The sequence below is a fragment of the Carassius carassius genome, unplaced genomic scaffold, assembly GCF_963082965.1.
Source record: "Carassius carassius unplaced genomic scaffold, fCarCar2.1 SCAFFOLD_201, whole genome shotgun sequence".
Classification (NCBI taxonomy): Eukaryota; Metazoa; Chordata; class Actinopteri; order Cypriniformes; family Cyprinidae; genus Carassius; species Carassius carassius.
In genome coordinates, this window is record NW_026775032.1 from 5,001 (window position 1) to 15,936 (window position 10,936).

General features: G+C 40.2%; 2 protein-coding genes across 2 annotated transcripts in view; one reads left to right on the plus strand and one right to left on the minus strand.

Annotated features, from left to right (window-relative positions):
* Window positions 1-1,326, minus strand: part of LOC132134396 (ubiquitin thioesterase ZRANB1-like) — a 4,017-nt gene extending 2,691 nt beyond the window's left edge. The window contains exon 1 of the mRNA XM_059547059.1: window positions 469-1,326. Coding sequence (XP_059403042.1) covers window positions 469-1,228 — 760 coding nt within the window. The 5' untranslated portion in view covers window positions 1,229-1,326. The remainder of the gene's footprint in view (window positions 1-468) is intronic.
* A 3,889-nt stretch (window positions 1,327-5,215) lies between these two features.
* Window positions 5,216-7,867, plus strand: LOC132134397 (4-hydroxyphenylpyruvate dioxygenase-like protein). Its single transcript, XM_059547060.1, has 5 exons — window positions 5,216-5,908; window positions 6,395-6,561; window positions 6,649-6,800; window positions 6,920-7,035; window positions 7,668-7,867. The coding sequence occupies exons 1-5, from the start codon at window positions 5,250-5,252 to the stop codon at window positions 7,864-7,866; spliced, it is 1,293 nt and encodes a 430-aa protein (XP_059403043.1). The 5' UTR covers window positions 5,216-5,249; the 3' UTR covers window position 7,867.
* The last annotated feature ends 3,069 nt before the right edge of the window (window positions 7,868-10,936 follow it).

Below are 10,936 nucleotides of genomic sequence, written 5' to 3' on the forward strand. Positions count from 1 at the left end.
CCAGCCGAGACGAGTGGGAACAGTTCTTGCTGGAGCCATGTATTCCACCAGATGAGGATCCCATTCAGTGGTGAAACGAAAACACGAAGCGCTTCACAAAACGTATTCGCTTAGCACACCGTTATTTGTGAGTCCCGCCAACATCTGTGCGTCAGAGAGCGTTTTATCCGTGTCCGGCCTTATTGTTAACAGACTAAGGAGCCGACTTTCCCCCGATCATGTTTACATGCCCGTATTTCTTAACAAGAACATGTAAAACAATAGAAAAAAAAAGCAAAAAAGATTTGCTGACAGTTTAAAAGTTAAGTGTAGGCTACGTTCTACAATAGCCTACTTGTTGCAGGCTAGGCTTTGTTTTTTTGCTTTTAATTTTAATATTCGAATGTGAAATTTGCGGAAAATGCCCACCCCTAATGAAGAAACTTTAGGACAGAAAAGGCCCCTGGGAGCGAGTAGAGAGGCACTCACCGGCGCAGGCGTTCAGGAACAGCCAGTCGGTTCTCCTCATGCGGTTCTTGATCTGTTTGATCTTCTTGTTGTCCAGCTCGATCTCCTCCTGACCGCTCTGAGCTCCAGCGGCCAGCTCGATCTGCAGCTCTGCCTCAGGTTTAGAGGAGACAGACGAGAGCCGCTGTGCCCCGCTGCACACCCCCCGCGCTCGGCCGCGGTCCCGCTCGTTATTCAGGGACGAGGGCTCGTCAGGCTCGTTGGGTCTGGGGTGGTCACACACCACGCAGCGAGGGGATTTGGGCCAGTTCTCGTAGGAGCAGGACGAGCAGGTCCAGCACTGTGCTCGTGTGTTGAGTCGGTTCCGGTCGTTGTACTCCTCACATGGATCCACTGGAGGGCCGGCCGCGGGGCCCCGTCTGCTCCTGGACGTCTGGGGGGTTTCTGTGGGGCTACACACACGCTGCCGGACACTGCGGCACTGGGTGCAGCGGATCGCTCTGGGCCAGTTCAGGTAAGTGCACACCTGACACGACCATTTGCCGCTGTGCTCGGAGGACTGGGTCGGGCGGACACGGGGCCGGGCGCTGGAGTCAGGGCAGATGAGCAGGCTGTCGTTACCCTCGGGGTCACACTGGTGTCCGGCGCCGCTCGGGGACAACTCCTCTGTTATGATGGCTGCGCTGGGACGCTGCGCCCGGCACATGGTGCACTTCACAGCAGACGGCCAGTTTTCATACGTGCAGTACTCACACGACCACTTCACACACAGCTCTGTCATGACGGATCAGCTCACACAGTCACACACACTCACACACAGTCGCTCACTCAACAACACACACTTACATCAGGGACACACACTGACACAGAGACAGCAATCTGCAAACACAAAATAAAATGACACATGTCAGAAACACAGAACATCCAAGACCCACAACTTTCTATCTTTAATACTTCAATACTTCCCAAAATACTACCAATAATATCAGTTATATAACATGAGTGTTGACAGTAGCGTTAATATTGTCAGTTAGTATTTCACAGCACTGACAGGATTATTATTTCTACTGACACTCATATATCGCACTACTGATGGCATTAATATTAACTCCCATAGTACGGATACTATTAATGTTATTAGTGATACTCGTATCTCACAGTATTAATGTTATTTGTAATACTCGTATCTCACAGTATTAATGTTATTTGTAATACTCATATCTCACAGTATTAATGTTATTTGTAATACTCGTATCTCACAGTATTAATGTTATTTGTAATACTCGTATCTCACAGTATTAATGTTATTTGTAATACTCGTATCTCACAGTATTAATGTTATTTGTAAAACTCGTTTCTCACAGTATTAATGTTATTTGTAATACTCGTTTCTCACAGTATTAATGTTATTTGTAATACTTGTATCTCACAGTATTAATGTTATTTGCAATACTCGTATCTCACAGTATTAATGTTATTAGTGATACTCGTATCTCACAGTATTAATGTTATATGTAATACTCGTTTCGCACAGTATTAATGTTATTTGTAATACTCGTTTCTCACAGTATTGTTATTTGTAATACTCGTTTCTCACAGTATTAATGTTATTTGTAATACTTGTATCTCACAGTATTAATGTTATTTGCAATACTCGTATCTCACAGTATTAATGTTATTAGTGATACTCGTATCTCACAGTATTAATGTTATTTGTAATACTCGTATCTCACAGTATTAATGTTATTTGTAATACTCGTATCTCACAGTATTAATGTTATTAGTTATACTCGTATCTCACTGTATTAATGTTATTTGTAATACTCGTATCTCACAGTATTAATGTTATTTGTAATACTCGTATCTCACAGTATTAATGTTATTAGTGATACTCATATCTCACAGTATTAATGTTATTTGTAATACTCGTATCTCACAGTATTAATGTTATTTGTAATACTCGTATCTCACAGTATTAATGTTATTAGTTATACTCGTATCTCACTGTATTAATGTTATTTGTAATACTCGTATCTCACAGTATTAATGTTATTTGTAATACTCGTATCTCACAGTATTAATGTTATTAGTGATACTCATATCTCACAGTATTAATGTTATTTGTAATACTCGTATCTCACAGTATTAATGTTATTTGTAATAGTCGTTTCTCACAGTATTAATGTTATTAGTGATACTCATATCTCACAGTATTAATGTTATTTGTAATACTCGTATCTCACAGTATTAATGTTATTTGTAATACTCGTATCTCACAGTATTAATGTTATTAGTGATACTCGTATCTCAGTATTAATGTTATTAGTGATACTCGTATCTCACAGTATTAATGTTATTAGTGATACTCGTTTCTCACAGTATTAATGTTATTTGTAATACTCGTATCTCACAGTATTAATGTTATTTATAATACTACTATCTCACAGTATTAATGTTATCAGTGATACTCATATCTCACAGTATTAATGTTATTTGTAATAGTCGTATCTCACAGTATTAATGTTATGAGTGATACTCGTATCTCACAGTATTAATGTTATGAGTGATACTCGTATCTCACAGTATTAATGTTATTAGGGATACTCGTATCTCACAGTATTAATATTATTTGTAATACTCGTATCTCACTGTATTAATGTTATTTATATTACTACTATCTCACAGTATTAATGTTATCAGTGATACTACTATCTCACCGTATTAATGTTATCAGTGATACTACTATCTCACAGTATTAATGTTATTAGTGATACTCGTATCGCACAGTATTAATGTTATGAGTGATACTCGTATCTCACAGTATTAATGTTATTAGTAATACTCGTATCTCACTAAATTAATGTTATTTATAATACTACTATCTCACAGTATTAATGTTATTAGTGATACTCGTATCTCACAGTATTAATGTTATGAGTGATACTCGTATCTCACAGTATTAATGTTATGAGTGATACTCGTATCTCACAGTATTAATGTTATGAGTGATACTCGTATCTCACAGTATTAATGTTATTTGTGATACTCGTATCTCACAGTATTAATGTTATTTGTGATACTCGTATCTCACAGTATTAATGTTATTAGTAATACTCGTATCTCACTGTATTAATGTTATTTATAATACTACTATCTCACAGTATTAATGTTATTTATAATACTACTATCTCACAGTATTAATGTTATCAGTGATACTACTATCTCACAGTATTAATGTTATTTATAATACTACTATCTCACCGTATTAATGTTATCAGTGATACTACTATCTCACAGTATTAATGTTATTAGTAATACTCGTATCTCACTGTATTAATGTTATTTATAATACTACTATCTCACAGTATTAATGTTATTAGTGATACTCGTATCTCACAGTATTAATGTTATGAGTGATACTCGTATCTCACAGTATTAATGTTATGAGTGATACTCGTATCTCACAGTATTAATGTTATTTGTAATACTCGTATCTCACAGTATTAATGTTATTAGTGATACTCGTATCTCACAGTATTAATGTTATTAGTAATACTCGTATCTCACTGTATTAATGTTATTTATAATACTACTATCTCACAGTATTAATGTTATTTATAATACTACTATCTCACAGTATTAATGTTATCAGTGATACTACTATCTCACAGTATTAATGTTATTTATAATACTACTATCTCACAGTATTAATGTTATCAGTGATACTACTATCTCACAGTATTAATGTTATTAGTGATACTCGTATCTCACAGTATTAATAGTCACAGCAGTGACAGTGTTATTATTTACTGACACCCATGTCACAGCACAGGTGTTATTACTAATATGTCGCAGCACTGACAGTGTTAATGTTCTTATTGACACTTGTCTCTCTCACTATTCACCCTACTATATAAATAAAGCACAATAATAGTATTAATGTGAAACAGACGTTATTAATTTAATACTCTGACAGAAACATATTGCTGCTGAAACATGTAAATACTCACATCGCTCCGCGCGCAGCTCCTCATTAAAGAGACTTAAATCACCTCAATCTGTATTTGTTATTCGACCTTCATTGTGTCGTTTAATCTCTTATCCTTATATAAATCGTTGAACGGCGTTTTTATGTCGATGAATACTGTTTCTAATCTCTGAATGTTGATTTGGATGCGGATTTAATGGCGGAGCTGACAAAATAAAAACGACCAGCTTCTCGCTCCGCGTCACGTGCACGTGACCAGACGCAGCGCCGCTGATTGGACGGCTCTACACCATGTGAAAACCAACCCTAGACATTCATTATTGTAGGTTTAAAAACATCATGAAACTATTTTAAAACTGAACTGAAATACGTGTAGTCGTATAGTAATATTAAGATTTAAAAAAATACACAGAATATCAGAAGAATTATTTAAACATCATTTTTGACCATACATTTAGAAATATCTGCATTCATTTATGAAGATCTGTCTTATACATACAGTCGGCACTAGTCATAGCTGGGGGCGTGGCGAGGGCGGAGTCGGCGTGGGGGAAAACACTGCGAACATCGTGTGTATTTGAATGGCAAAAATGCACATATTGAGCGCTCATTCCCAGAGACACGTAGAACAATTGTAGTCTCTTTTAACTTTAATATTCATATACACTAGTCCACATCGATGTTTGATTCATTTTACAGCCCTAATGTAGATGTATCCATTCAAAAATAGCCAAATTCCGTGACGTTCTGCTTTATACAGCAACGCGATTTTCATGACCACGTGACACACCCCTCTTTGTGACGTCACCCAAACATGGCAGCCTACTTGAGCCGGTTGCACCATATTTCGCTTCACGTCTCAAACGTGGATAAAGTTGCTCACGAGCTGGTGTCCCGGTTCCAGTTTAACGTGTTCGCGGCGCGACTGACAGACCGAGCGAAGCAGCTCGCGCTCCGCAGAGGATCGGCCGTGTTCGTGGTCAATGAGAGGCCAAGCGAGGCGCAGCGGAGGTTGAATGAACGTCAGTCACGTGCCTGGAGTTCCGTCAGAGAGCGTCGGGAGTTGAACTGTCTGTACGGAGCCCAAGCGCACTATCCGGTGGACACCGTGAGTAACGTGTGTTTCGAGGTGGAGGACGTGCAGCGGGCGAGCGCTGCGCTGCGGGATCGGGGTGTGTGTGAGTTTCTCCAGCCGCCCACCGAGGTGACCGATGACTGCGGCCGTGTCACCTTCTCCATCATCCGCTCGCCGGTAGGTAACGTGTGCCACACGCTCATAGACCGCTCCCGGTACCGGGGGCTCTTCCTGCCGGGCTTCCATCAGGTCCAGACGGACTCCGAGACCGCGGGGCGCGCGCAGTGTCCCATCACGCACTTCGACCACATCACCTTCGCGTGTCCCCGCAGCAGCACCGCTCACATCACCCGCTGGTACCGAGACACCTTCGGCTTCCGGAGGTTCTTCATTGACAGGTATCAGTGACATCATCATCTCCCTGATGCTGCTGCTGACAAACATCTGCATATCAGTGTAACGATCGGCATCCCTGCAGCGGAACGCCAAGGTCATGGGTTCGATTCCCAGGGAATGCATGAACTGATCCGAGGAATATACACTGAATGCAACGTGTTGGAAATGTAAAATGTATTTCACAGTTTCCACAAAAAATATGAAGCAGCATGACCGTTTTCAACATGGACAATAATAAGAAATGCAGCCTAAATAAGTGTGCGCATCAAAAAATCTTAATTATTCTAGATTTTGTCAGGTAGTTTTTCATGAACTACTACAGTGTGTACGTGAATGCAATGCAAGTTGCTTTTGGTTAAAAACATCTCCCAAGTTCATAAATGCATTAAAATCACTATCTGATGACAACAAATGAGAACTGGTGCTGATGAATTACTCAAACTACTGAACTATTGGCAGAATTATTCCCCATGAACCATTCTGTGCAGGAATGAGGACGTGGATGAGGGATATGTGCTGAACCACAACGGGATCGGGCTGCGGCTGACGGCTATGGAATACTGGAAATCCAGCGAGTCGGGAATCACACTGCCCTTCAAAGATGAAAAAGAGCCGGACTGCAAGTTTGTGATCGCAGAGTCTCTTCCGGAGCAGGGTAACATTTCAATGAATCATTTAATACAGTGCCCTTATCATGTACATACATGTGTGTGATCTGTTTCTAACAGAGGTGTGATCTCAGGTAGGAACCAGGTGGACACGTTTCTGGATCAGCACCGGGGGGCAGGAATCCAGCACATTGGGCTCTACACCAAGGACATCATGAGAACGGCTCAGACTCTGAGTCTGTCTGGAGTGCAGTTCTTCTCTCCTCCGCCTGCGTACTACACTGAGGTCCGTGTGCTTCGTCAATACTGTTCTCGGCCGGTCAGGTGTATTAGGATAGAGCTGGGAAGCTCAGGTGTGGGTCTGAATATTGTTCAGTCGTTCATACTCCGCTTATAACACCACAGGTGGGAAAGCAGGGCGAGATCGTGGCGGCGGGTCACGACCCTCACACTCTGAGTCAGTACGGGATTCTGCTGGACACTGACCTCCACACGGACAGACGGATCTCAGACGGCCAGCGGTACACCACCTACCACCGACACTCATTAACTTATCTCTGGAATACATTTTATATGCAGCAAATACAATGCTACCTGTATAAAATGCATAATACATTTTAATATCAAAACACGCTAGACATTCAACAACAACAGCACTCGCCCCGAGACACTAAAGCCATAAACAGACATGTTTTATAATATTCTGTAATAGTTCAGACAGAAGTTCGCTCAGATCATCTGAGATCAGTTTCTTCATCAGGTTTGTAGAAATGTAGCATTGCACCAGTGTCTCAGCAATGGATGCTCTGCAGTGAATGGGTGCTGTCAGAATGAGAGTTTGATAAAAACATCACAATAATCCACAGCACTCCAGTCCATCAGTGAACATCTGGAGAAGACAAAAGATGAAACACATCCAGCATTAAGATGTTTTTAACTCAAATAATCCATAATAACACTTCCTCCAGTGAAAAAGTGTTCTGGTCTGAATCAGGAGAGAAATCTGCACAGATCAAGCAGCGTTTAAACCACTCTAATAACAAATATGAGAGAGACAACAGGAGATGGACTTTTTCACGTGAGGAAGGAACGGGATTTGGATATATTTTCTGCTCTGTGCCTGACACACACACTGTTTTTCCTGCTTTCACAGGTATCTGCTCCAGGTGTTCACCAAGCCTATTTTCGGAGAGGACACCTTCTTCCTGGAGCTGATCGAGCGCAGAGGTGCCACGGGCTTCGGCGAGGGCAACATCCGAGCGCTCTGGAGATCCGTGCAGGCCTACATGGAGAAGGAAGAGCATCGGGAGATGGAGCGCCAAGACAAAAAGAGCACACCGAGCTTAATTTGAAATGTACATGGTTTATTTATTCAGTAATCTAATACATTATCTAACTGTGATGTCTAAACCTGTACTGTAATACAGTGTACTCTATTTCCACTCGAACACATTTCATTCTGACAATATTTGCAGTGAAATATCATCTGTACTGTTGATCTGTGTGCTTCTGTCAGATAAATCAACATTATGATGCCTGTCTGTTTTTTGTATCTCGTTATGTGTGATTGTTTAGTTGTCATTAGAACCAGTCTGAGGTGTTTAAAAACTAACCTTGAAAACCACTGCTTGAGAAAATCAAAACCTCTTAGTTACTGTGACAACTAGCCCCTGCAGCAGTTTCCAGATGTTCCTGTAGATGGAGTCAGAGCTCAGCTCAGCTTCCGGTCCTTTAGGGATCTGGGAGACTTTTTCCACAACAAACCCAAACCCAGTAACCCACACAGGCTGGAACTTTCCAAAAACTCAGCTAATCCAGCCTCATTATCAGCTTTAGACCCCCCACAAACAACAGTGAAACCTACATAACGAGCAGCATGTCCTTTTTATCCAACATGTTCCTGTGTTTTATTCTGTTCAGATCTTTCTTTAAGTTATTAGAGATGATTTATCAATAAGGAAGTCTATTGAAATGGCAGATTCTGATTTACCTGCCCATAAACCTGTGATTTGGACTGGACATAATTAATTAGCAAAACCAATGAGTAAGAAATTAATTTATCACATATATCAATGTCTTCACGTTGATTAAAGAGTCAGGGTATATTGTATGTGTGTATTGCTAATTTATTAAAGGACCATGCTGATTTCCCTTCTTCCATTAGACAGATGTTATAGTTTTAGTGTGACCTCTTTGAGAGTAATTTAACACTTTATAATAGACGAGCCGAACTTTCCGTGTTTGTGTTGTGATGCGTTATATTGTGTGCGGTGTTGGGCGAGTCCATTCAGCCGCGGGGGGACGCCTCTTCATTTCAAACTGAAATATTCATCAGAAACGCCTGTATCGTCGCCAGGAATTATAACTGATGTTTTAAATCATGTATGTATTCTGGTTTCGCTCAGTTGAAGGTGTTTAGAGCGCGTGTTGTGAGTGTTTCGTGCTGAGTGTTGGTTCCGCGTCCCCCCGCGGTGTGTGCTCGGGCCCGCGCTGGAGCAGCAGCCGCGAGATGAGGATGAAGATGGTCTGAACGGCTGTGTTTATCGATCCGTCCCACGCGAGGAGACGCGCCGCTCGCTGGCCCGTGAGTATACAGTGAGAACACGGATCAAACCGCAGTATATGTCGTTACGGTAGCGCGCGCTCGAGCTCGTCGCTGCGTGAATGAGTGAGTTTCCCGCGACGCTCGCGGAGTTTCGTAGCTTTTGTTCCCGGAGCGCGGAGGAACGCTCACATGGACACCGAATTAAAGTCGCTCGGAAACTCCAACGCGCGGTGATCCTTACAAATAAACACTGCAAAACACGATCAAAGATAAATAAGAAACCGTTCAACTCGAACTGGGAACTGAAAACTATCAATAAACTTCCGACACGAGCTGAAAAACTCTTTACTGACGAGTATTTAGAGTTGATCTAGTAATTATTCCATGCTTCTACTGTAATTTACTATTCTAGGAGTATTACGTACAAAAGTACGTAGTATTTTGAGTATGCAGTCATTTGGAGTATTGTATATTTTAGGGAGTTTTTTTAAGAGGATGTAGCACTTTTAGTGTGACGTATTTTAAGAACATCCAGTAATTTCGAATACTTGGTATTTTAGGATGCAGTATTTTAAGATTAGGCCTATGCAGTATTTTTGAGTATTCAATAATCTAGAGTGTGTCTTTAGAGTATGATGTGTTTTAGAGTACTCAGTGTTTTAATAATATTCAGCATTTTATAGCACTGTATTTTACAGTGTTCTGTATTTCACGAGTATTCAGCAATTTTAGCTTTTTCAGTATTGAGTAAAATATTTTAGAGTGTATTTAAGTATGCTATATTTTTGGTTATTCCTTATTTTCGAGAACATTTTAATAAGACACTGTAGTTTTTTTTGAGTATTTAAAGAGTATATCGGCTAGCATTTTAGCATATTCAGTATTTTTTGAGTACTCTGTGTTTTAACATTCAGTATTTTAAGACTATTTAGTGTTTTAGAGTATTCATTATTTTACAAGTATTCAGCATGCAGTATTTTAAGAGTATTTTGTATTGTATAGCACTCAGTATTTCAGGAGTTTGAGTGTGCTGTATTTTGGGACATTCAATATTTTAGAGAGCATTTTAAGACTATTCAGGGCTTCTTGAGTATTCAGTATATTTTTTTTTAGAGTACTCAGTGTGTTAACATTGAGTATTTTCAGAGTATTAAGTATTTTAGAGTATTCGCTATTTTACAAGTATGCAGTATTTTAAGAGTATTTAGTATTTTATAGCACTCAGTATTTCAGGAGTAATCAGTAATTTTAAAGTTTTCATAATTGTCGAGTAGTACATATTTTAGAGTGTATTTGAGTATGGTGTTTTTTTGGGCATTTCATATTTTAGAGAGCATTTTAAGACTATTCAGTGTTTTTTGAGTATTCAGTATTGTTTTTTTTAGAGTACTCGGTGTTTTAACATTGAGTATTTTCCAAGTATTCAGTACTTTAGAGTATGCAGTATTCTAGAGTATTCTGTATAATTGCAGGGTTGTGTGTTTTAATATTGTAGTATTGTATATTGTGTTGAGTATTATTCGAGGTAACTTGAGTACTGCGTGGTAATGTGTGAACTGAAGTCTAATCAGAAGAAGAGCAGCTCTAGAGTTTCTAGCGGATTGTGTTTATCTAGTTATCAGCACAGTGCCAGCTCGTTAGCTGTGATCAGGCCGTATGCAAATAAAGGATTTTCACTTCTCCGTCAGGTATCTGGAGAATCATGCGCCGCTGCTTGTTTTGCAGTGAAGTGTTGCAACATGCATCAGTCTGTTCCAGGGGAAGCCAGTCTGTGCTCCAGCCGCTGCGATGAATGTGTTTGTGTTTCTCACCTCCAGCCGTCATTTTCCGCTGAAGTGTGCAGCGCCCGCAGTGTGTGTTTCACGGTAAACAGCGAC

Coding starts and splice junctions, on each gene's coding strand:
- LOC132134397 (XM_059547060.1), top strand. CDS start 5,250: ATGGCAGCCTACTTGAGCCGGTTGCACCATATTTCGCTTCACGTCTCA. Junction 6,801..6,919: donor CGCCTGCGTACTACACTGAG/GTCCGTGTGCTT, acceptor ATAACACCACAG/GTGGGAAAGCAGGGCGAGAT. Junction 7,036..7,667: donor CGGATCTCAGACGGCCAGCG/GTACACCACCTA, acceptor CTGCTTTCACAG/GTATCTGCTCCAGGTGTTCA.